The sequence below is a fragment of the Elephas maximus genome, chromosome 19, assembly GCF_024166365.1.
Source record: "Elephas maximus indicus isolate mEleMax1 chromosome 19, mEleMax1 primary haplotype, whole genome shotgun sequence".
NCBI lineage: Eukaryota > Metazoa > Chordata > Mammalia > Proboscidea > Elephantidae > Elephas > Elephas maximus.
Window position 1 is genome coordinate 43,104,510 of NC_064837.1, and position 26,240 is coordinate 43,130,749.

At 54.2% G+C, this 26,240-nt stretch overlaps 1 protein-coding gene across 5 annotated transcripts in view; it reads right to left on the reverse strand.

Annotated features, from left to right (window-relative positions):
- CACNA1G (calcium voltage-gated channel subunit alpha1 G) overlaps positions 1-26,240 on the reverse strand; it is a 70,736-nt gene that overhangs the window by 39,933 nt on the left and 4,563 nt on the right. For all 5 annotated transcript variants that reach the window (XM_049860406.1, XM_049860404.1, XM_049860405.1 and 2 more), the window contains exons 2-9: positions 22,749-22,860; positions 22,470-22,603; positions 21,272-21,369; positions 18,725-18,884; positions 17,901-18,201; positions 17,631-17,723; positions 14,528-15,311; positions 11,421-11,797 (exon numbers count right to left, since the gene is read on the reverse strand). In XM_049860406.1, the coding sequence (XP_049716363.1) occupies positions 11,421-11,797; positions 14,528-15,311; positions 17,631-17,723; positions 17,901-18,201; positions 18,725-18,884; positions 21,272-21,369; positions 22,470-22,603; positions 22,749-22,860 (2,059 nt within the window). The remainder of the gene's footprint in view (positions 1-11,420; positions 11,798-14,527; positions 15,312-17,630; positions 17,724-17,900; positions 18,202-18,724; positions 18,885-21,271; positions 21,370-22,469; positions 22,604-22,748; positions 22,861-26,240) is intronic.

A 26,240-nucleotide genomic window follows, 5' to 3' on the forward strand; every position in this document is an offset into this window, starting at 1 on the left:
CAGGCAGGCCTGGAGGGCAGGGCCAGGGTGGAAGCAGGGCTGAGAGCCAGCTGTCTAAAGGGAGAGTGGTTGTCATGGAGGGCAGTCTAGGACGGAGCCCATTACTCTGTAGATTGGGAGTGAGGACAGGAAGGGACATCGCCATCTGACCTAGTTAATCAGGTCACAGAGAGATGGAATCTTCAGTCCCTCCAGTGTAAGCACAAAGCAGCTGGGGAGGAAGGGGCTGTTGTCAGCACCAAAAAAGCCCACTGAACGCACAGGGCTTAGACCCCCTCCCCACTAAAGCAGATCCCCCAAGTCCAGTCTGTTCCCCAAGTGCTCCCAAGTCCAGTCCACTGGAGCATGGTGGCCAGTGAGCCTGCCTCCCTGTCAGCCTGCCACCTGCCCAGTTCTCCATCTTTGAGTTTGATGAAGATGAGAAGCCCAGACCACACGGGTGCAGTCTCAGCCCCGGGGTCTCAGCCCATCATGCACATCGCCTCATTCTGTCCACACGACATTTTACGGATGAGGAAAAGAGGTCAAGAGAGGGTGCATGACTGGTTCAAGGTCACAGAATAGGATGTGGAACCCAGTTCCACATCGCTCTGATTCCAACAATAATAATCAAGCCAGTCTGCAAGTCGATTCCAAGTCATGGCGACCCCATGCATGTCAGTAGAACTGCGCTGTAGGGTTTTCAAGGCTGTGACCTTTTGGAAGTAGATCACCAAGCCCTTCTTCCAAGGTGCCTCTGGGTGGGTTTGAACTGCCAACCTTTCAGTTTGTAGCCAAATGCTTAACCGTTTGTGCCACCCAGAGACTGCTCCAACAATAACAGACAGGCAGGATTGGAACCCAACTCTTGAGTGACTTTGAGGGGCCTGTACACATGGGTGGATTGTGAACCTGCGCACATGGGTGGATTGAATACACAGTATGTCTTCTAGGTGTACAAATAACTATATTCCAAGTGAACATAGATGTGATGAATAAAGAACAAATTGATTTGAAAGCATAGTTGTTGTTCATTTACAATGGGCTGATTGTATGGCATGTAAATTATGCCTCAGAAAAAAAGCTTTTAAAAATTAATGAGGATTTTTTTTTTTTTTAAGTAGCTAAAACCATAGCATCTTTTGGTCTCAATGCATTTGCTCCATCAGTGAGTCCTAAAAGCACAACTACTGCTCCGTGTGTGGAGACAGGTAGTTTTCCTCAATTCCTAATGAGAGCAACAGTGCTCTCAGCAGCCTGTGCCCGGCAACTCAGACACACGCACCCATATTCCAACCGAGAGTCTCACTGTGAGGGATGGTGCATCCTCCACCCCCAGTCTGCACCATCGGTCCTGGTTGAGGGTATGTGTAAGCAAAGGCGAGAGCCCCTGCCCTGACCCCCCAAGGGTCTCGAAACTGGAGAAGCGGGGACATCTGACTCAGGTGGGAAGGAGGGCCTGCCCGCCAAAAACTGGAGAAGCAGGGACATCTGACTCAGGTGGGAAGGAGGGCCTGCCCGCCGCTCTGCCCTCTCTCTCCTTATATTCTCACTGCACACATTTTGGGGCAATGCAGCTCAGCGGAAGAAAGACCCGGCGACCTGCTTCTGTCAAGATTACTACCTAGGAAGCCCTATGGAGCAATGTATTCTGTCACATGGGGCAGCTATAAGGCAAAATCAACTCAAAGGCACCTAACAGCAACAACAACAACAAGCCTATTCTTTTCCAGGGCTTTGGTATCCCCCGTGGTCCATGGAAAAAGCCCTCCTCCCCTAGACAGCCAGGTCTGTCCAAGTTACTAAATCAGAGTCTGGGAACGTTCTACAAACGCAGGCTAAGGACACGGAAACACAATCTTAGCAACATGGTTGCCCCAGGGACCAGAGCCGTGATCACAGCCGCTGCAGCAGCAAAAGAGTAGGCGAGGGAGCCAGCTTCTGCAGAGGACCCGCTACAGGCCCGCATGGGACCAAGCACCTTCCTCCCAGCATTTCATTCCCTCCCTGCTCACAGCCAAAGACCAGGGAGGGATGTGACTGTCTTAGACAGTCCGGAAAACTGAGGCTCTGAGAGATGTCATAACTTGATGGAGGTCACATCGCTCATCTAGAAAGGTGCAGAGCCAAGTCTGTCTGTGCTTTTCTGCTATATGTTTGCCTTTGGACCCTCTCCACACTGAAGACATAACTCTCGCAGAAGGTGCACAAGCCCGATGACCATGCCTCACCCTCACTGGCGCCCCCTGCTGCCAGGAAGTCCCCACTAAGGTCTAGATACATCCCCCCCCCCCCGCCTCCATTCATAGGCATCCAGATCCAGAGGAGGGGTCTCTGAGTTGAGGCCCACTGGAGGCCCCAGACCTCTTCTCCCTGTAGATGCTAACTACCAGCACCTCCCCACCAGACTGTCACCTTGGAGCAACTGAGGTCCCAGGTGGACTGCTGAATACTCCCTAGCACCACCAGGACTTCCCTGAAACCCATAGCTTCATGTCAACTAACCCTTAAAGTGCCCACTGTGTACAGAGCGCTGGCAATTCAAAGGGAGGAGGTTTGAACCTGATCAAAGGAGGACTGCCCACCTGTGTGGCCTCAGGCAAGTGCCTTAACCTCTCTGATCCCCAGCACCCTCTTCTGTAAAATGAATTAACACCACCTCTGTAGTGAGGCTGTTCTGCAAAACAAAGGAGGTCAAGCCGGTGAAAACTCCAGCCCAAGGCCAAGCACAAGGGCTCTGTGGATGCTGACGGTGGAAGCTGGGGGCGGGGGAGGGGGAAGGGATAGGCCTTACACGTGGCAGGACAGGGTGCTTGCAAGGCTGCGGCTAAACATCAAGCTGGGGGCCAAAGGCAGGAGAGGTCAGGGGGCCAGTGGGGAGGAGGAAGCAGGAGAACACCAATGGAGGGCACCCCACTGGGGACAGCAAGAGCAAAGGCTCAGAGACAGGAACATGCTGGGCATACTCAGGGACCAAGAATCAACTGGTCTCTCCAGATCAGAGGGTGGAAGGGGCCAGTGGGGGATGAGGCTGCGAGGTTGGCAGGGCCCAGGCAGAGTGGCCTTGATTCCAGTCCAAGACTTGGGCTGGACCTGCCTCTGCTCAGGATGCTGCCTTTGAGGCTTTTAGGGGGAGGGAGGAGATGTGCAAAGCTGTGTGTTAAGAAGATTACTCTGGCTGCAGTGGTGGCAGCAGCGTGCGGGTGGCTTGGAGGAGAGAGACAGAGACCAATTAGGGAGTACTGCAGCGGTCCAGGCAGGAGGTCTGGGAGCAAGCTCTAGAGACAGTGATGCACCTTTCACAGGGAAGGCGTGAGCAGGTGGACAAGCCAGGCCCAAGCTGAGCGAAGGATAGTACAGGTGGCTCCAGCCCTGCCCAAACCTCACACCCACCCTCTTAATCACTCTCATCTCTTCGGCTTCTATCTGCTCCCCAGTTCTGATTCCTTGGCTCACCTTGTCCCTGCTTTTGAGAGTCCAGCCTGCTGTTCCCCACTCACCCAGGGGAGGGGGTTCAGTCCTGCACAGTGATGGGCTGGGGGTCACTGGGTCAGTGGGAAAGGAGTCTTCAAGGAGGTGGGGATGTCAGAGGACATCATGGTGGTGGGAGGTTTCCAGGAAACCCCACAGGTCTCATTATATAGATCATGGACTTGCTCTTCACTATGTCCTGGAAACTCTCTAGCTTGAGACTTGGCCTCTCTGAGCGCAGCCCCTCCAGCACCCTCATACCCATGCCCACGGGGCGTGCAGGTAGGTCTCATGGTGCTGCAGAGCCTCCTAACCTTGGCCAATGCTAAGGAGTGGCTTTAGCCCCCTCCGCACAATCTCTCCCAGCTCCCCTAAAAGCCACCCCAAGTAAATACACAAACCAAGTAGGCACCAGGCACCTACAATGCTCACATAGCTTCAAGACAGCCACCCCAAAGTCCCTGCTACCTAAACTCTGGAGCTGTGGCCCCTGCCCCTCAACTACTAAGACCACCTCTCAGCCTGGAGCCGGAGGTGGACCATTCAAAGCTGCCCTCAGGATGAGGATCTCAGAGGACGCCTGCAAGACCCAGCCCCCCAGCCCAGGTAAGTCCCCACCTCCTCCACTTCCTCTGACTGCTCCTGAACTGCTGAGCGTTGCTAGAAAGAGTCACGAACCTGTGCTGACTGGACAGGCGAGTCCCTGCTGGGTGGCCTCTGCTGGTCCCAAGCTGCTCTCTGCCTGTATTCACAGCCCTTTCTTCTTCGCTTGTCAGTCTCCAGCTCTCTCCCATTGCTGCCTCCAACCTCCTCCCCTCCTTGGCCCCCATCCCCATTCCCCAGCCTGACCTCGCTTTACTTTTCACTTGCTCTTCACTTGCTTGGCTTTCCTCCTCTGCCCCCAACAGCTCTATTCACCTCTCCTCCTCTCCCCTCCTCCACCTGCACTGGGATCTCAGCACTCCCACCCCAGGTGTCCCTGGGACTGTTCCATTAGCCATGCTGTATCCATTACTTGTCCAATCTCCTAACCCCCTGCCCAAAGCAGAAATCTGTGGCGTGAAACCAGGCCCATTCACCCCTGAATCCCAGACCCCACTGCCCCATCTCTTCCAGCCCTCCTCTTAGGGATCCTTCTGCAGCCTCCCTTCCGTAGCCTCCTGCCAAGGCTCCTGTGACCCTGTGCGGGCCACCTCCCAGCCTCCCCACCCCCCTCCTAGGGCTCCTCTCCTGGCTTCCCTCTCTCCCCTCCATCAGACATTCCTCAGAGTTCAGTCTGAGCCCACTCCCCTCCTTCGCCCCCTCCTTCTGCCATTTTACCCCCTCCAACCTCTCCAGCTGCCATCGAGGGTGTACGCAACACTGAACAGCCTCCTTCCCAGCCCCTGGCCCCTCGTCCAGGGAGCCAACGCCTGCCTGATAGTCTTCTGGCCTGGCCCCTGGCCATCTCAGACTTAGCACGTCGCCTCCGTTGCCTCCTTGCTCCCCCTTCCCGTCATTCTCAGGATTCTGTCTGGGGACTTTGAGGTCATCTAGGATTCACCAGCACTCCCAGGCAGCAGGTGCCAGGCCCCCAGCCCTGGCCACTGGAATTGCTGTCCCACAGCCCCCTCCTTCTCACTGCCAGGGCCTCCTTTGGGGCCCTCACTACCTCTGATCTCGACAACAGAAATAGCTTCAGTCCCTCCCCCGACTGCAGCCTGCCCTGACCGGCAGCTCCAGCTTCCTTCAGTGCTGGCTGAACTCACATCGCCCCCTGCTCAAACACCCTAGATGGGGCACCATGAGGGTCCCCCAGCACATCCCACGCCACCCTGTGCATGCCCAGGCCAGGCTGCTGGGGTTGTTCCTCCACCGAGACATTTCTGCTCCTAATTCCAGCTGTCACAACCACAGTTATTTGAGGCCCTTCTCAAAAGCCACCTCGTTCATGAAGCCCTTTCAAATCCCTCCATCAGGTGTGAGCATCTCTCCTTTGTTCCCCCTGAAGCCTCCCCTGTGGTATTTGGGGCTCCCTATGGCACTTTTGTTTGCACTATTTTTTTTTTTATGGCACTTTTGGAAACCCTGGTGGCATAGTGGTTAAGTGCTACAGCAGCTAACCAAAAGGCTGGCAGTTCAAATCCACCAGGGGGGTCCTCGGAAATACTGTGGGGCAGTTCTACTCTGTCCTATAGGGTCACTATGAGTCCGAATCGACTTTGATGGCAACGGGTTTGGTTTGGTTTTTTTTTTATGGCACTTCTGGCTCTGACCCTACCCACCCGCCCCCACCTTTATCCTAGCAAGCTGTCCACATTAAGCGCTTTACGCGTGTTTGTTGAATTGGTGGAGCCTGGAGCCAGGGCATGCCTGGAAGATTGGGACCTCCCCCTTAACTGGACATATCCTAACAGCTCCCTCTGCCTGTGGGGATCATTTGGAAGTCTGGGGCCAGGTCAGTGAAAAGGATCATCCCCGAAGCCCTGCTTGGTCCCAGCCCCAGCTCCTCAGCAGGGCTTCTCTGCCTGGAGGCCAAGGACTCCTGTGGGTCCCGACGGATAGGCAGAGGGTGGGGTGTCCATCATCTTTTGCCCTCAAAGGCCACACATCTGGGGTGTCTATGCATGTGTGAAAGGATCCCTGGCAGAACGACAGTGAAGCTCTCAGCTGCTAACCAAAAGGTTGGTGATTTGAACCCACCCAGAGGCTCTTCGGGAGAAAGGCCTGGCGATCTGCTCCTGTAAAGGTTACAGCCTAGAAAACCCTATGGGGCAGTTCTACTCTGTCACCTGGGGTCGCTATGAATCAGAATTGATTCAATGGCACCCAACACTAACATGCATGTGTGAGAGGGTCCCTAGCTTTCAGCAGAACCCAAAAGCAGTCTGTGACTCCCCTGGAGAGGTAAGACCACATCTGTGTTCGCTCCTGCCCCACCCCCAGCTTCCTCCCTGGGAACAGGCGACCTCACTCACTTATAAATAGAAACCCTCTCTGGAGTGACAAGATGGGCCCAGAGTCTGAGCAATGAGCAGAATCATCACCTGCACTGTCCTCCCCCTGCCTCAGACCCTCCCTCTCTCTCCCCCTTAGCATTCCATGGACAGACCACTGGACTGCGTGTCCCCACCCCTCCCCACATGCCCTCTTCTAGAATATGAGGTTAGCACCTGTCCCCAGTCACCCAGAGTCAGGAAGGGGTAATCAGGAAGCTCATGTGTCCCCAAGACCCCATCCCTGCACCCACCCCTCCTCCTGTGGGGCCCCACCCCAGTGCAGACCCAGGCAGGAGACAGGTTCAGGAGACAACTTCTTTTCTGAGCTCCAACAGACTGCTGGACATGGGCCTGGAGTGTCCCATAGGTACAGCGTATACAACATGTCCCCAGCCTAAATCTGCTCCACCCCCAGTGCTCCCACCCCAGGCGGAAACCTGGACGTCATCCTTGCCACCTCCTCCTCCCCAAATATCCAACTGGTGTAGGCCCTGCAGATTCAGCCCCCTGACCGCTCTCCCCAGCCCTCCCCTCTCCATCTTCAAGGACAAAGGTACAGTCCAAGTTGCCCGGACCCCTACAGTGGCCTCCACGTTGGCCTCCCTGCCTCCTGTCTCCTCTCCCTCCCTTCCTTCTACTCCCCACACTGATACAACACAAAACAAAAAACCAAACCCATTGCCCCATAGGTTTCCAAGGAGCGGCTGGTGGATTCAAATTGTCAGGCTTTTGGTTAGCAGCCTGAGCTCTTAACCACTGTGTCACCAGGGCTCCCCACCTGGGTTATATCCCTGACCAGCTCAAAGCCTTTGTTAGGAACCTACCACCTTCAGGAGACAATCCAAACTCCTTCCTATACCTCTGAGGACAGGGCCCTGTGTTTTTTTCCCCCCACCCTCATCTCTTGTCACTTGTACATCCCAGCCCCCATCTAGTGCGCGCTCATTCTGAACTCCTTACAAATCTCCTAAATTGGTGTCTGGTGCCTCTGGCCCTCCCCCATGCTTTGCCTCCTGGAATGCCCTGCCCTCCACCTTCACTGACACAGCTCAGAGGTCAGCTCCTCCATGGAGCCCTCCCTGAATCCATTCCCCAGTCTGCGTCACATGCTCCTCCTCCTTGCATCCCTCTGGGAACACATACCACATCAAGTAAATGGGGCTGTTCACTTGTCGTGACCTCTCTGGGAAGAAGGATGGGGCCTCACACACAATGGCACGCTGGAGCAGACTTGCACGGGCTCAGTGGGGCCTATTGTGCACATCTCTTCCCAACTCCATGTTCAGTGGCATCATGCTGGCAGCTTAACATTGGCCATGAATGTTTTTTGTTTTTGTTTTGAGGGCTGGTTGTTAAACATTTGGAGTCCCTGGGTGGTACAAGCAGTTAATGCGATTGGCTGCTAATTGAAAGGTTAGAGGTTTGAATCTACCCAGAGGTGCCTCAGAAGAAAGGCCTGGCAATCTACTTTCAAAAAAATCAGCCACTGAAAACCCTATGGAGCACAGTACTACTGTGACATGCCTGGGGTTACCATAGATTCAATAACAACTGGTTTGTTAAATATTTACCCGCATACCACTGCCTAGGCTCAACTCTGGTGTACCAGGATATGTGTGTTTCGTGGCTGGGTGGATGGATTCACAAAAACATCTGGGCTCTATGTACTGCCCCCTAGTGGACAGGGTACACACACATATGCTCATCCTCCATCAGATCACACTTCCTACCTTAAATCATAATTCTTGCTCCCTCCCCGGTGTCCTGTATCCTTGTCCTCACTAGTCCCCCTGGGCAAGCCAGTCCTGCCAGTTCACCACCAGCAGGGTTAAGGGGTAGGGGGATGCAGTAATGTGGGTGCAGCATGTGACCAGCCTTGGGTAGGGTTCAGCATGACAAAATGGGTGCTTCCTCAGTCAAGGGGTTGGTAGAGAGGGGCAGGAGGAGCATCCTTGTCTCTGCAGGAAAACTGAAGGACAGGCAAGGAGGGTGACCGTGGGGGAGGACAGGGCCTGGGGAGGGAGCAGTGATGGGCCAGGAAGAGGGCTGGGGCTCCTGCTCCAAGAAAGTATCAGCAACATGTTCTCCATGGCACACCCCCCCCCCACCAAAATCTGATCGATACCAGGATCGATGGACACAATCACCTCATTAAGGGCACCGCGGGGGAACAATGAGCCTCTGGCTCCACGCTCCCAGTCAGCATCTGCTGACACTCTCGATCGCTTTCTCTATCACCTCTCTTCCTCAACATGGCTCTACCTCCCTCTTTCCAACTACAAGACTCCCTCTGAGTATCCCACCACATTCTTGCTCTGTCTCTGTCTACGGGTGCATTGAGGTCTCAGCCTCTGTCTTCATCTCTCTCTCTGTACCTCTTTGCCTCTGGGACTCTGTCTCCCCCTCTATCTCCATCTCTCCCTCTGGGTCTCCATCTCCCCCTGTATCTCCATCTCTCCCTCTGGGTATCTTCTCCCCCTGTACCTCCACCTCTGTATCTGGGTCTCCGTCTCTCCTTGTCTTTATGTCTAGCGCCCCCCCCACCTAGGTCTCTAACAACCTCTCTGTTTCTGCACTCCCTTCTCTGTGTCTCTGCTCCCCCTCTCTCTGTAGCTGTGTTCTAGTCCATATCTCTGTCTCCCCATATCTCTGTCTCTCTGTGTCTCTGTCTCTCAGCCCCCACGTCTCCTTTTTCCCAGCACCCCCTCCCAGCCTGCTTAGGCTTCAGGGCCCAGATGGCGGGACGTTCACGCCGCAGTGCCTGCAAGCACAAGGCCATGGCTGCTTCTGGGACTTCTTCCCACCCCCGGCCCCTGAGCCCGCTGGGCCGCAGTCAGTCATCTGCCCCCCCTTCTGAAGCTCCCACTCACCCCCATGGGTCCCTCAGCAACCAGGTATGGGGACAAACTCCTGCCTGGCGCAGAGTCTGTGCCACTGCTGAGTAGGGACTCCCCGCTGTAGAGGGGGCAGGGTAACCTGGGCGAGGAGATGCCGCAGGCACCCCTGACTGATCACTTTTACTGCCTCTCCAGTAGCGTGTCCTTCTTGACGTCTAACTGAAAGCCCTCTTGCTGCGGCTTCATCTGCCTTCGGTCTGTGTGACTCAGCTCCTTCCTAGTGCAGTCAAAGTTTCCACCAGCAGCATTTGGCTGGGCAGGGATTGCTGGGCTTACCCTCCAGGGAGTCAGGGGCACTGAGGAGGTGCCCCCTTCCAGGGGAGGACTATCCGACTGTAGCCAGAGCTGGGGTGAGGGACGGGAAGCTAAAGTTCAGGCTGAGAAGCCAAGGTAATGGGAGGTTAGAGGCTGCCACCACCTGGGTCCCCAGAGCAGAGAAAGCTGCTCCCACCCTTCCCCACCAGCCTGGCAGAAGAGAGCACCTCTCCCCAGGAGCCTGGCAGAACGTCCCACATGGCCCAGACACAACACGCCCACTGCTGTGCCATGCACACCCACTTGCTGGCACCACAGCCAGTGTCCTGACCCCCTCCACCCCCCAAAGGTTGCCTGACAGGGAGGGAACCAGGCACATCCAGTTGCTGGCAGAGGGCAGGGGGTGTGGAGAGGAGGCAAGAGAAAGGACCACCAAACATGATGTGATGAGGGATGCTGGGGCTGGGGGCACTTGGTCAGACACGGCAGTTCGGGGTAGGAGCTGAGTGCTCACAAGAGTGCAGGTGCAGAGGTCAGCGAGGTCAGGGGTAGGGGCTTCAGATCCCCTGAAAAGTGAGCCTCTCGCTGTCTCCAGCCCCTGCTTGGACCTACACTCCCTAGCTCAGACTGGAGCCCCTGCTCCTGCATCTGCCAAGCCCACACGCCATCAGCTGGGCCCCACCCAGCCATCACACTGCCCCACAACGCTAAATCCCCTACATGCCCCTAACCCCAAATCATGGAGGTCGGGGAGAGGGATGCATAGCTTCAACTCCACACCAGGAAAGGCCAGGTTCTGGTGGCCCAGTCCCCTCCCCATTGCTGGGTGAGTAAAGCAAAGGAGGGCCTGTGAATGGTGGCACCTGCCTGCCAGCCTCCCTCTTTTCCCAAGAATCAGCCAAGGTGGTTGACCTGGGAGGCAAACTGGGGAGGAGGGCTGACTTCTAGAAGGTACCCCGTGAAGGAGCCAACAAACCAGGTTGGGAGGTCAAGGGCACCAAGCCCTCTGTGGTGCCTGCTCTGACCCCCACTGAGTGCGTAGCCTCAGTGTGGGGGTGTGGCGGTCAGTGCATCCCCAGGCCATCCTCTCTCTGCACAGCGCTGTGAGCTGAGAGCAAGGACAGCCTCCTCCCCCTCAGCCCAGATCCCATTGCTCCCAGCCATTGGCCCCACAAAACAAGCCTGCTCCCTCTTCCACATGACAGCCCTTCAGATATTTGAAGACAGCTCGCCTGGCCCCGCTGAGCCTCCTCTTCTGACTAAACATCCCAGTTCTTAGAATGATTCCTCAAACGTGATGGTTTCAAGTCCCCTCACCACGCTGGGCACTCTCATCCAACAAGCACTGTGCCGGCTCACAGCAAGACTCCCAGAGCACAGACCAGGGCCAGACCACCTCTCTCCCGACTCTGACAGGCCACCACAGACCTCCATTCCACCCAAGCGCAGCCACAAACCCTCCTCTCCTCACCCCTACCCACACAGCCCCCTCCAGCTCCAGGCAATCGCACCCTATATACGGAGTCAGGTAAATACTGGGGGGCTCAGCACTGGGCTTGGAGACCCCAATACCTCCTCTCTACTACATCTTCTCCAAAGGCCCAAATCTCTTCCAGTGACTTGTCCCCCCAAAAAGTCCTTACACACATTTTCGTGCTCAGCACTCCAAGCCCACTTCCTCCAGGAAGCCTTCCCAGATAGAACACACCCAGCTCAGTCCTGACACTCTCATCCTCCTCCCTGGCATGTAGACTAGCAGAATGAACAGTAGGGAGGAGGGAGTCCCCAGTCCCAGGGTCAAAGGGGTTGACGGTAATCCTGCCCTTGCCCATGGCCCTACCTGCTCGTGGTATTCGATGCCCATGCTGAGCGTGTTGACCAGGATAGCGATCATGATTCCCCTACCAAAGTACTTGCTGTCCACAATCTTCTGGAAAGTGTCACAGATTAGCCTCCAGAAGGCCAGCACAGAGCTGGGCTCTGCATTGGGCCCCAGGCTCCGTCGCCGCTGGCTGTGGGGGTCCCGGAGGTCACCGTGCTGGGTGTCCTGTGTGAACTCATAAACCGCCTCGCTGTCTGAGTCGGGTACCTCATGGTCAGCGAGCTCCGCCTCCCCTGGCCCCACCCGGGCACAGTACGGACAGCTGTCTGGGCCACAGGCTCCTCTGTCTGCCTTCAAGCAAGGGCTGGAGATCTTGCAAGAGCTTTGGCAGGCACCTGGGACAGGAAGTTAGAGGTCAGAGGTGATAGTATTTCTTACCCGGGGCAGCCCTGCCCTTACAGCATGCATGAAATGAGTAGGGGGGGGCAGGTATTACGGCCATGGGAGTACTAAGCAGGTAGGGGCCAGACTGCTGAGTGCCCTGTGACGTGGGCTGTCCTGAACAAGAAAATGCCCCCAAATGCCAACAGCACCCCATTGACACTCACTGTTGGGGTGTACTAGTGTTCAGGCAGAGAGGTGACCCAAATGTCCTTTGAGGTCCTAGACCTCCTCTATGTCCTAAGAGTCCTCAATAAGAAGCCTAGAACAAGCTAGTCCCTGCATCAACACTGAGCATCATTTACCAAGGGGTTTTTAAGATAGCACACACAGTCACGCATGCCTACACATCCACACAACACACACACACCAGATGTGTGTGCACACATGTACACTAGAACACATGCACACATACCACACACACGTACACACAATTTGCATAACACACACGTACACACTATCAAATATGTGTGTGTACACACATGTACACCACACACATGCACATACTGGATACACGTCTGTACACACACCAGACTCACACATACCATCTGCACATTACACAGATACATGAACACACTAGATGTGCATGCATACAATTATGGCACACATGCACGCTTCAGACACATGCATGTACACACATCAGACACACATACACATACCATTTGTATACCACATATGTGCACGCACTAATGCAAAAGCCACACATATATCCACAGACACATGCACACACGCCAGATACGTGCACACATGTGCATGCATATACACACCAAATAAGTACACTACACGTGTGTACACACACATGCTCATACACACACCAGGCACAGGTGCACTCATTAGCATACATACACACATGAATATCAGATATACAGATGTGTGTGCATGCACTGGACACATCTGTGTGTATACACATACATAAACACAAAGCCTATCCCAAGACATCAGCGTCCATTTAAATCCAGCTTTGGTCATAGAATTTGAGAGCTAAAAGGAACCTCAGAGACCACCCAGGTAAAGCATGTGCCGAAGGCACCAGCCCAGTGCCTGGCCCATGGTAGGCACTCAACAAGTATTCCCCTCTGAGGCTGGCCTGCACAAAGGAGGGGTCAGCAAGCACCATTGATAATAATGACGGCCCCCGCCTCGCCTTTTACACAGGAGGAACCTGACACATGCGTGCGCATGACTGGCTCACTTCCCGTGGTAGACAGTGGAAGGGCTGGCACAGCACCCTTCACACTGAGTCTCTTGATGGCACCTTCCTGTGCCAGCCCACGCTGCAACATAACATCTCCACAAACATCGCACTGTACCCTATGTGTCTGTACTTCCTCAAGCACAGGCCTGGACAGCAGCTACAGTGAGTCTCTTTGTAGGGGAAGGGCCTACCACCCCTAGCAGACTGGGAGCCAGCCACAGGCAGTGAGCCTCTCACTCGCCACGGGGGTTCCACCCAACAGACTAGCAGCCCCCAAGGACTTGCTGCTCGGGGCCTGGGTCTGCCTGTAGGGAAGGGATGAAACCGACATTTATAGGCACAACTTTTGTGGGGAGCCTGGCACTGGGCTCAGTCACACACCATTCCCTCTGAGCCTCAATGCAAACAGTATCAAGTGTGGACCTTTGAACTGACCGCTGAGTCCAAATTCCAGCTCCACCCCTCACCAGTAGCATGACCTCGGGCAAGTCGTATAACCTCTCCGAGTCTCCTTTATCTCATTGGTACAATGAAGTTACTGAGAAAGCTCACCACCTAAGCTGTCAACTGGATTCAGTGGGGTCTTGCCTGTAAAGCATGTGACAAGCACATACTTATCAGGCAACAACCGTTAGATATCGTTGTAAACAGCACAGAGCAGAGCACATAGTAGGTAGTCATGACATGATTGCTGTTCCTAGGCGCCATTGAATCGGCTTAGCTCATCACGACCCCATGTGGCAGAGTAGAACTGCCCTGTAAGGTTTTCTTGGCTGTAATCTCTACAAGAGCAGATAGCCAGGTCTTTCTTCTCTGGAGCCACTAGGTGGATTTGAACTGACAACTTTTCAGCTAGCAGTTGAACACTTAACTGGTGTACCACCAGGCCTCTTTCATAATATAATAAAAAAAAAATAGTTATTATTAAAAACAAAAACCAAACCATTGCCATCGAGGCATTCCGACTCATAGCGACCCTCTAGGACAGAGTAGAACTGCCCCATAGTGTTTCCAAGGTTGTAAATCTTTACGGAAGCAGACTGTCACATCTTTCTCCCATAAAGCAGCTGGTGAGTTTGAACCACCAACCTTTTGGTTAACAGCCAAATGCTTAAGCACTGTGCCAACAACGCTTCCTATTATTATTAAAAAAAAATAAACAAACTTGTTGCTGTCGAGTCAATTCTGACTCATAGTGACCCTATGGAACAGAGTAGAACTGCCCCATAGAGTTTCCAAGGAACGGCTAGTGGATTCGAACTGCTGACCTTTCGTTTAGCAGCCAAGCTCTTAACCACTGCGCCACCATTCTTATTCCCATTGTAACAGATTCAAGGACGCAATGTCACTTGTTGAAGGCCTCAAGGCCATGAGTGACAAAATGGGCATGGGAGCCCTGGTCCCACTGACTCCAGACCCGAGTCCGCTCTAGAATAGCACCAGGCCCCCAGGTAGGGACAACCAACACTCCCCTGCCCTGAGTTCTCACCTGTGCTCTGTGTCTCTAGCAGCTTGTGCATGGAGCTGTAAGGCCCAGGTGGGATGTTGAGGCTGGTGAGGGTAGGGGGCCTGGAGGCAGGAGCCACCTCAACAAGCGCCTTCTCCTTCAGCAGCTCTGGTGGAGAGCTGGTTTGCACAGTGGGGTACACCTTCCCGCTGCCCACAGTCCTGCCCGATGCCTCAGATGGTGACCTGGGAGGGGGCGCCTGGCAGCGGACTGGCTCCAGGTGGCAGTCGGCATGGTAGAAGCTGTGCACAGACTCTGTGCCCCCCGGAGGGCCCGCAGAGAGGGCAGGTGTTGAGGGCGGTGGCAGCATGAGCCGGCGGGATGCATTGGCTTCCCTGTCTTGGATCTCCGGGCTGGACCGGGGGGCCCTCAGCGTCCCGTTGCCCAGGTGGTAGTGATGGTGATGGTGGTGGTGATGATGCACAAGGTGGTGGACAGACGGGCGGCGGTGCGAGCGAGAGCAGCTGCCGCTGGGCAGGGACTCCTGGCCCCCATGGGCCACTGGGCTGTTTAGCAGCCCCACCCGCACACCCACTGCCCGGGAGACCTGGGCCAGCCTGCGGGCGGCTTTTCGGAGGATGTACACCAGGTACTTGAGTAGCTCCTCATAGCAGCTGCCTGGCTCCGAGAAGCTGGCCAGGGTGCTGGCGTTGGACAGGAAGCGCACCCGCTGCTCCCGCATTAGCTGGCTTTCCCGCTGCTTGGTCTCTGAGAACTGCGTGGCAATCACCACCAGGCACAGGTTGATCATGAAGAAAGAGCCCACCTGTTGGGGTGGGGACAGGAAGAGGAGATGTCCTGAAGAAAAATGAATCCCAAGGCCAACTGCCACGTACTGAGCACTGCCTATGGGCCAGGCATTGGGCTTCATTATTTTCCAAGCATCATCTCATTTTATCCTCAGGACAGCCTCAGGGATTATATTATATCTCAGGGGTCACTATTATAATCTCTGTTTGACCAGCAAGGAAACCGAGGCTCAGAGAGGCTGAGACATTTGCCGAAGATCACTCAGCTGATGCACAGCCAAGCTAAGGAACGTGAACCAAGCACTACGTAATTCCAAGGTGTTGCTATTGATCAGGGGGCTGTCTTGCAAGAATAGCCCCAAACTCCCTGCCCCTAAACACGCCCAACCCTGGAGACTCTCTGAGCACCGCCCCCCAATTCCCTCCAGGAGTAGGGAATGCTGTGGAAATGAATGCCATCTTGGGGACATGGGGTCTTTAGATTGGAATGAGTCTTTTGGCAAAAACATTTTTCACGAGACTCCTGCTTCTAGTCTCAATTCTAGCTGCACAACCTTGGGTGAGACACTTAACCCCCCGCAGAATCCTCATCTGACTACAGGGACCATTGGCCTTACCTACATCCTTTTTCCCTGTGCCCCTTCCCTCCCCCAGCCAGGGGAGGGGCTTAGGTACCAGCCAAGCTGCAGCTCTCACTTGCCCACATTCCCCTGGTCCCCATCTCCATGCCTCAGCTTCCACAGGGCTCTGAGGTAGGTGGTCACTGCTTGGACAACAAGCCAGAACGTAGGAAATGAATATTTATGGTGACAAAGCAGAATTTTTTCTAGATCATGTCCTAGTAATTATGATAATTAGCTTTGTTAATGTGATTCCAAGGAGCTGTTCGGAAAGATTTTTCGGGGGGGTGGGTGGGAATGTGGAAATTAGGCTCCTTACCTCCCTGTCTGTTCCCCTCCCTCTCCCCCAAGCCCAGGGAGAGCCGGAGAGTAAGAAACCACTGCATCCCTGAGAGATGGCCTCACCCCTTGAGGTGATGGTTGGGGTGGGGACAAGAATTCAGCCAGGCTTGTTGCAAGCCTGGCCACTCTTCCGAACCAGGGGAAGTTTTAAATGCAGGGGTGGCCTGGAGGACTTGCTCCTTCTCAGGGCCTACCCTTTGGCACTTTGGTTGGCTCCACCAGGAGCTGCCTCATTCTGTCTCCACCTCTCTCTGGAGCTTGTTCTAGGTTCTGAGAAGATCTCAGTCTCTTTCACTCGCTATCCGTACCTCTGTCTGGCTCAGCTGTTGACTTCTTGGTGACATGGAAAAGGAGCTGGACTTGGGGCAAGTAGCCTGGCGTTAAACTGTCAGCTCTAGCCACTTGCTGTGTGATCCTGGCCAAGTGACCAACCTCTCTGAGGCTTACAGTTCTCATTTATGAGATGGGGATGACAATCCCCACACCCCACACCTCACAGGGGGCCTATGAGGATTATACCGGCAGCAGTGATACCCAGCCTTGCCCGATGCCATTAATTGATAGCATATACAAAGCACATAGTGGGGTCAGGTACATAGGAAATGTCAGTTTCCTCAGGATGGTGGTGAGAATCATATGAACATAAAAAGTGCTTAGAAACGTTTTGTTGTGTGTATATCACTACAATTAAAAAAAAAGTGCTGAAAGCAGGGGTTGGTGTGTAGTAAGTGCTCAATAAATATTAGCTATAAATGGTAACAATTAAATTATTGACTATGAATGGAACTGATTAAAACTATTAAATATTGTTACTTTTGCCTCTGTCTTCTGCCCTCATAAAGTTCTGGAATTTCTGAGCTGGAAGGAACCAGAGATCATGCAGTGTCTCTCAACGTTAAATGATCGGGATTTGGGCTCGGACGATTCTTTGTTTGCAGGATTGTTGTTTCAGGATGTTTAGCATCCCTCTCCCCACTCCCTGCCCAACAAAGTGTCCATGGAGCTCACCCGATAAAACAAAAACTACCCTTTGCCATTTCTAAATGTCCCATAGAGGAGGCGGTATCGCCCTGGGTTGAGAAACCACCTGTTTTACAGAGGTGCGGGATGAGGCTAGGGCCTTGTGCAGAATGGCTTGTCCAAGGTCACATGGTGGTTTAAGTGGTAGGGCCAGGCTTTGACCTTGGATTTCCCCGACTCCTCATCTGGTGTTCTTTTACTACATGACAGCTGCTCACACTGCCTGTGTCTCTATGGATGGAACATGTCCTGAAGGCTAAGAACTTGAGACCCAGTAACCCTTTCTCTCTCTGGACTCCCTCACCAGTTTCCCCAGGATGCCTCCCCCCTGCCAGGGCCTGAGGAGTCACTCACGATAATGAGGAGGATGAAGTAGATGAAGTTGTAGAAGGAATGAGCATCCATCACAAAGTACATGATGTCCACCCAGCCCTCCAGCGTGATGACCTGGGAGGAGGCAGAGTGGCAGACTGACCCCGGCCCCCTCTAAGCCTCCTAAGTCTCCTCCAGGGATTCTGACCCCACCCCACCCCTGAGAAGGACCACTCCAAGCTGGACTGTGTCCTGGGACATGCGTCTGGGCAACCTTGTGGCCCTGATCTCCCGGTGCCCAGGCTGCCCCACCTGGAAGATGGCAATCCAGGCATAGCCGATGTTGTCAAAGTTGATGGCGCCCTTGAAGGGGTTGTGCTCCCCCGCGGAGCAGTTGGTGTAGTATTGATTCCAGTTGACACAGGTGGTGTTGCTGGAGCTATTGTAGGCATCGTAGTCCAGCCCACAGGGTGGGCCGCCGCCCCCCTCCCCACGCAGTGTGGGCACGCTCCGACAGGACCGCATGCCATTCTCACGCGGCTGGGAGCAGATGAAGGGGCTTTCGTCCTCATTGTCCGTCTGGTAATAGCGCTCCAGGTCCACACTCAGGGGGCTACAGGCAGGGAGGGGACAGGGATGAGGTTGAGTTGAGGAGCAGGGTCCTCCACGGCGAGGGCCCGGGAAAGGAGGGCTGGCTAAGTGGGTTGAGGCATGCAGGATGAACAGGGCAGAAGAACCAAGAGTGGAGCTGGGACAGGGAATTGTGGGCACGGATCTGGGGGCACTGGGCGTGCAGAGACTGAGCACGACACTCCAGGGTCGGGGACTGGACTGCCATGCCCTAGAATAGTGGTTTTCAAACTCTGCTGCGCATGAGAATCACTAGAGGAGCTTTAAAAAATTCCCATGCCCAGGCTGAACCCCAGACCAATTAAATCAGAATCCCCAGGGGTGGGACCCAGCATGAGTAAGTTTTAAGACTCCCCAGGTGATTCCAATGGGTAGCCAAGTTTGAGAACCAGTGTTGGGGGGGGGGGTTGGCTGTCAATAGCAACAGGAATGGGGGATCTAAGGGAGGTCCCAGCCCCACAATCACTCCCAGGTCAACAGGTCAGCCCTCCTTGTTCACCACTCACAGGCTGAAATTTTCAGGCAGGAAGCATCGGTTACGGAGCAGCCCAGCCCAGAGCTGGACACCAACGATGCCAAAGATGAAGAAGACGAAGAAGCAGAGCAGCAGGACGTTGCCTAGCATGGGCAGGGTGTCCAGCAGCAGCGTGACAAGGATACGCATGCCTGTGGAGGCAGAAGCCACGCTGGGGCCGCCAGGCTGGCCAGGCTAGGCTGGCTGCCAGGGGCCTGGCAGTGCTCCCAGAGGGGCCCACCGGGGACTGGGGCTGAGGCCGCTTGGCTCAAGCTGGAGGGGAGACCAACAAACACCTCTCACTCCCCAGGCAATGCCAGCAGCGCCTGCCCCCACCCACTATCCCCCTCGGCACTCCCAGGGACCACCAACCAGGAGTCAGTGGAACTGTGGTTTCTAGGGCATTCTTGTGCGAGGCATCCCACCTAAGCCTCCCGACATCATCAGTTTGGGTGATAACCCCCCAAATTACAGAGAAGTCTGAGGCTCAGAGGACAGACATAATTCGTCCAGCCAGGTCACAGTGCTGCTAATGCGGGGGCCGGGACTTAAACCCAGGCTTTCTGCTTTCGCAATCTACTTCCCAACACACACACATACACCACACACACATACACACACACACACACCACACACATAAACACACACACTCCCCTACTACCTCTTTCTCACCAGACACAGTCATCTGACCTTTCTATCACCCTCGGGGTCACTGGGGAAACTGAGGCAGAAAACTCCAGGAGGGAGGCTGGCAGGCAGAATCTCACTGTGAGAGCCAGCTCCTCTGCAGGCAGGTGCAAGATACCCTGTGGTTCACCTCGGTTCTGAACCCGCCCCCCACCCCCAGGTGCCTTAAGCAGGACGTGAAGAGACACATCGCTGCCTTCTTAGAGTCCATCAACATACAAAATACACACGGGGAAAGCCACTGCAAAAATCCCCCACCAGCCCTGTCAGGGACACTTCCCTCCCTCCCCTCAGCAGGTCTAGGACGCAACCAGCCCACTTGATCTGAAGCAGTCCCCAGACCACCAAGCCCTTGTCAAGCAGACAGACCTCTAATGACGTTTCGACCCCCAAATGCCACCTATAGCCCCCCGCCCAGGGAAAAAAACTTCTAAGAAGCAGCTAATTAACCCTCTGGGTGACTGCAGCAGCCTTCCAGCCCGCCTTCTCAGTCCCTCTCCCCCTCCTCCTGCCCCATCCCCCTCAGCTTCTCTGTGCTCCAACTGAGATCAATTCCTCAGGGTTTGCATTAAGGGAATTACACCAGTGGTTAGACAGAGACCTATAAATCTGCCAGCCATCACCTGGGGCGGGAGAGGAGGTGAAGGCATATCCCCCACCCCTGGTCTGGAGCTCCTGTTAACACCCACACACCCGATGCCACAGCTCTGTCCACCCAGAGGGGGCCTGCACTTCACACACCACATACACACCACACCTAGAGGGGGCCTGAATCTCACACACCACACAAGCACACACACACACACACACTCCACATACCCAGAGGGGGCCTGCACCTCACACGACACACACACACACACCCCCCCCACACACCTAGAGGGGGCCTGCACCTCACACCACATACCCAGAGGGGACCTCCACCTCACACCACACACACACACACACACACACACACACAGCCCACATACCCAGAGGGGGCCCGCACCTCACACACCACACACACACACACACACACACACACCACATGCCCAGAAGGGGCCTGCACCACACACACACACACACACACACACACACACATACCCAGCAAAGGGGGCTGCTGTTCCATCCAGGCACAGAGCCCCAGAAACATAGCCCCACCCCCACTGTCGGGACCGCAGCAGGGACCATCTGCAGCTTGCGTAGGTTGGGGAGTTGCAAGGGGGCCCGAGCAAGGGTGGGGGGGCAGGATGGAGGGGGAGCTAGAGCTGCCAAAGCCTTGCTGGCTCAGAAAACCTATGCGGTTTAATTTAGATAATGGTCCCCGCAGTTGCTGCAATGGGCTGGAGGGGGTGGGGAGGAGGAAAGGGACATGGCAGGGAGGGTGAGGCGTGGAGTGGCCTTGTCTTGAGAGCAGTCATGTTCAGTGTGGCCAGTGGGGTTTCATCCATGAGACCCAGACTGAGTGCCAGGCTGCTCTGGCTGGAACCGCCACCAGCACACTGCCTCCCCTCTGCTAGCCTGCTCACCTCTCCCACCCTGTGCCCACCCCACCTGTATTCCACTGGGGCAACTGGTCACCTAGCTTTAGGCAAAGGGCCATCTGAGACATTTCTGAGACTCTGACTCCAAACCAGGAGGAAGGTCTTCTCAGTTAACCCTTACGGTGCCAGCGCCAGGGGCTGTCTGGCTTCAGTGGCCCCAGCCTCCCTGCTGAGTCCTTCTCAGGACTGCCTCAGAGTGCTGGCAAAGTGCCAGCCTCGACCAGGCCTGTGCCTGGTCAGGTGAGGACGTGGTGGTAGGACTGGGATCTGAGATTTCCACATTTCCTCTTGGGGCTCTCTGTCTAGGGGCTAAGGGCTGAGGGGTCACTCACTGGGCACCCGGTTAATGGCCCTGAGCGGTCGAAGCACACGGACTGTCCTGACAGCTGAGAAGCTGACATTCTGCAGATCCAGGGAATACTCCAGCATCCTGCAGGGAGGGGCCCAAAGGGAGGCCAAAAGAGGTCAGTGAGGAAGCAGGGTGTGGGAACAGCAGCACAACCTCTGACTCCACCCCTTCCTCCACAAGGGACCCTGGAGGTTGGGTCTCTCTGTCTGGGGACGTCCCCAAGCCAAGGACTGACTTCTCCTCAGAGAACAAGGAGGAGGGTGTGAACGAAGGGACCATGGAATTCAGAATACATGCAGCCCCCCAGGTTACAAACCAGATCCACTCCTAACTGTCTTTAAGTCGAATTTGTAGGTAAGCCGCAACAGATACATATGGTTCTTATTTAGCATCAGTCAAATATTTGTCTTAGTACATAGTATGTATTTTACCTTTCTATGCACATAAAGCACTTAAGAAACACTTTCAAACACACTAAAACATCTTAAACGTAATCATGCCATGCATAATAATACAGTAATAATAAAAGTAACCATATACGGTACTGTACTGAACACAGAGAATCTGTGTATACGTGTGTAAGTATAAAAACAAGTACTGTAAAAAAAAATTGAAGAAATAGTTCTTAAAACTAGATAGGAAAAAAAATCACGGTTCAAGGTTAATACTCCCGTTGTTATGAACCACTGTATTTAACCGAAATTTTTAATATAATAGGCTTTATGACAGTCTATTCTTAAGTACGAGTTGTCTGTAAGTCAGGTGTTCTTAAGCCAAGAACGTACTGTACAGACAAGCGCATTTCAGGCAGGACAACTTCAGGCTCTTCGTGGGCACCCCGTGCTAATTTCAACTCATGGCAACCTCATGTGTGTCAGAGTAGAACTGTGCTCCACAGGGTTTTCAATGGCTGATTTTTTGGAAGTAGAGCACCAAGCCTTTCTTTCTAGGAGTCTCTGGATAGACTTGAACCTCCAACCTTTCAGTTAACAGCTAAGTGTGTTAATCATTTGCACTCCTCAGGACTCCCCTTAGTGTGTTAAAAAAAAAAAAAAAAAGTGTAGCTAGGGAGAAATCAGGAGCTGTGATTGGGCTTGGGCGAAGTGAAGATTCTAGAACCCTGGCCCAGGGGAAGGGACTGATCTGACTCATTGCTATCCCTTCCCAGCCCAGGCCCTCACCCGGCAATGACGATGAAAAAGTCAAGCCGGTTCCAAGTGTCTCCCAGGTAACACTTTTTCCCGAAGATACCCAAGGCCACCATCTTCACCACCATCTCCACGGCGAAGAAGGCAAAGATGAAGTCATCAAAGGCCTGATGTGGGGACAGGAGGCTGCTGAAACTTGAGAAGGGGGTGGGGGAACATCCCCCAACCCCCACGAGTGGAGCCAGGGCCCCCTGTAGAGAAGGAGCCAGGGGTGTTAGGATCAGGAGCTCGCTCCCCCTCCCCGCCCCACACCTGCAGGATCCGGCAGCGCTGGGAGTCACAGGCAATGTCCTCACATGGCCGGAACATGCCCAGGGTCACACAGTTGAGCAGGATGACCAACATGCTGATGCGCTCAAACCAGGTACCAGAGCAGTCAAGGAAACAGCTAGCCAGGGCTGGAGCTGAACCCATTTCTCCACCCTCACCCTCCGGCCTGTTGACCTCCTAATCCCACCTAAGGCGACTGGCAGGTTGATGAGGGACCCTGGCCTACACACATCAGACCAGTCCCCAGGTCCAGGCCTATCGGTCATCTCACCTCTCTGTACCCAGCTTCCTCTTCTGTAAAGTAGGAGAAGCCACAAATACCCTGACTATTTACACAAGCCACTTGAAGGAAAAAAATCGATCATGCTTATGGAAATGCCAGACACCAAGAGTTTGCTGCTGAATCTGAATCCTCTTCTCCCTACCTCGCAGGGAAGATGTGAGAAGCAAATGAGATAATGTATGTGAATGTGTTACACAAACCTAAAGTTGTATTATGCCTGCCTTACAGTTTACCAAGCACCTTCACACAATGCCACATTGAAGGCTCACAACAGCCCCACGAATTATCCGGGGTAGATAATTCTATTTCTCAGAACTCAAAGAAACTGAGGCCCAGAGAGAAAGTCATGTGCTGAAGGTCACCTTAGAAGCCAGGACGAGAGTGAGGTTTCCCAGCTCCTAACGTGAAGTGCTTTCCTCTGCACACCATGGCTGCTCAGACATGCAGGAAGGCCTGATGTGACTCTCCTAGCGCCAGATGGACAGACAGAGGCAGGCACCAAAAAGCAAGATGGTCTACAGCTGCAGTCCCCTTCAGATCCAGCTCTGGAATCCAAGGTTGTCTCTTCTCCCACCAGCACCCATCTCTCAAAACCATCCAAACCTCGGACTGTTTCTAGACACATTCACACATTTCAAAAATGAGGACTCCCTATGTGCCAGACACTGTGCTAGGCACAAGTCCCCAGCCCACACAGAGTGGACAGTACCCCCACACACCAGCCAGGCCACCACCACACCTTGTGGCTTCCAGCAAGATCCTAGCCCAGACTGGCTAAACCAGACTCCTTTCTGCAGCAATGAGCGGTTCCTTCTAGACCCCGGATCTTTCCACATAGTGGATTCTATCGAGGGACTTGTTTCCAGCTCATCAGCAGAAGCTTGTACAAAATGACTCTGGACCTTAGAAGGTTCTAGGCAACAGATTCACAGACAAGTGACCAAGCATCTCATTTTTCTCAAGGAAAATATCTGGGTTATGAGAGGGGTGGGGGAGAGCAGAGAGGCTAGAAATAGACTAGCTGAGATGGGGACTGGGGAAAGGAAAAGGCCTAGGGAATGGAAGGGGGTGGGTATCATGCAGCCCAAGGTGAGATCCACCAAGCCAAACTCGATGAGGGTGGAAGAGGGCCCAGAGTATATGATCAATCTTCCTGTCTCAACCTCACTCCTGGAACAAGAAGGCTTTGGCCAGGCATGAGGGAGCAGCAGGAATGCCCGAGACCCAAGGACCTTCCTCCCAGCTGGTTCCAGGCATACCCCAGCTCTGTCCTGAATCCCAGACTGCACTCCCACACCAGAGGCCCACGGCTCCCTCAGTCCCCTCACTATCCTCCTACCGGCTCCTCTCTTGCAGGTCCTCTTCCCTCTGACACCCTACCACCTCTCCCTGCTACTTGAGAAGTCCCAAGGCACCGCAGTTTCCCTCAGCTCTGCCCCATTATAAAAGTAAGAGTTAAAAGAAAAACTGTCTAGGTTTTGGGGGGTAAGAGGATGGAAGGGGGAAATAAAATGAGTGCTGTGTTTCCATGGAGCTATTTTCCTGAGTGGAACCAGAGTCCAGTGGATCTCTCCCCAGAAAGGGGTCAGCCAGGGGTCACCTGGAAAAAAGGGGTCAGGGAGGCAGCTCCCTTGGAGTCATCATCTGGAAAGGAAAGGGCATGATTACCCTCAAGAACTGGGCTGCTTTCCCAAGCTAGCCCCTTCTTCTCCTTGCAGGTGAAGGGGATTTGGAAGGGGCCGGTAGGAGATGCTCCCACGTGAGGGAGGGCGGGGAGTTCTCTTGGGAAGAGAGGCTGCCAGAGCACCTTCCAGGACACCTGTTTGGATCCCTCCAATGGCAGTGATTCCATCATGTTACAAGTTACCTGTGGACTTGTCTCACCTGCCCTGCTGGGCTGTGGGCTCCTGGAAGGCAGTGGCACTCTGATACATCGTCATATTCTCTACAGAGCTTACAACAGTGCCTGGCATGCAGCAGAGGATCAATACATGGGAAGGAGTGAGCGAATGAATGTCCCTGCCTGGAGGTCAGACGTGTCTCCCCATTCATGTTCTGCCTCGTTTGCCTTGATAATGATCAATTGATTGTAACCACGGTGGAGGGGAGGAAAAGGCAGCAGTGACACCATCAAGGAGCCATCCTACCTTTTGTTCTCACCTTACACATGCTCAGACAGAGGCTTCTTACGGCCAGAGTCTGCCTCCAGATAACCTCACCCCTAGCTCTTAACCCTAGAAGCCCCTTCTCAAGCAGCCCTTTGGCAATTCAACTTACTCCCAGGTACATCCTGCCTCCTCTCTACATCTCTCCTTTGACTACAGGTACATATAAATGGAAAGGGAAGAGACCAAGGCACAGGAATATTTAAGACAACCTGAATCGAGGAATAATGAACTCTCATTAACGAGGGGTGAGGGATCTTTCACCTTTCTCAGGGTGGAGCTCGTTTCCCTGGGAACATGGCCGTATGTCACTGTGTGATGTTCCTCTGTTGCCATGACAACGGGAGGATGTGTCACCAGGTGGTGTGGATTGGTTGCCATGGTAATTAAAGGGACCCCCCTCACACAAGAAATCCCCTTACTCAGGCTGCTGTCTTATCCTCATGCTGGGAAGGGGAAGTGGGGAGACCCACAAGTTATCAGGTTGGGGGAAACCATGTGACAAATCTCTACAACAACCAAGGGAATGGGGGACACTGGTTGCCATAGTGACTATAAGAGACCTGTGCAGTCACATGTCTACTGTTGCTATGGCAACTGCCCAGGCTGGAGTGGATCCCAAAGGGGGAGGGGGGACAGGAGAGGGGAGGATCTTTCTTCTCACAACCCACCATCAAAAGCAGAGAAAAAAGAAATGGCAGGGAGAGGAACTCATTTCCATCCCTCCTCCTTTTTCCCTCCTGGGAGAGAGAACTAGAGCATGTTGTCTCCACAAGTGAGCCCTCTCTGATGAGTTCTACCTAGAGCCCTTGCCTACCAGCCCTGTAAGAGTGAGGGAGGCGGGGAGAGGAGGAAGGAAGGCTGGGGTAACTCCAGGGGCACAGGGGCTCCAGGCATGAACTGAGGAGAGAAGGCCCTCCAGCTTCCCCATTCCCCAGTAGGAGCCTCGAAATCTGAAACCCAGGAACGCTAAGGGGGAAATGGGCCTGGACCCAGGAATCCTGGTCTCCTAGTAAGGGTTGGGAA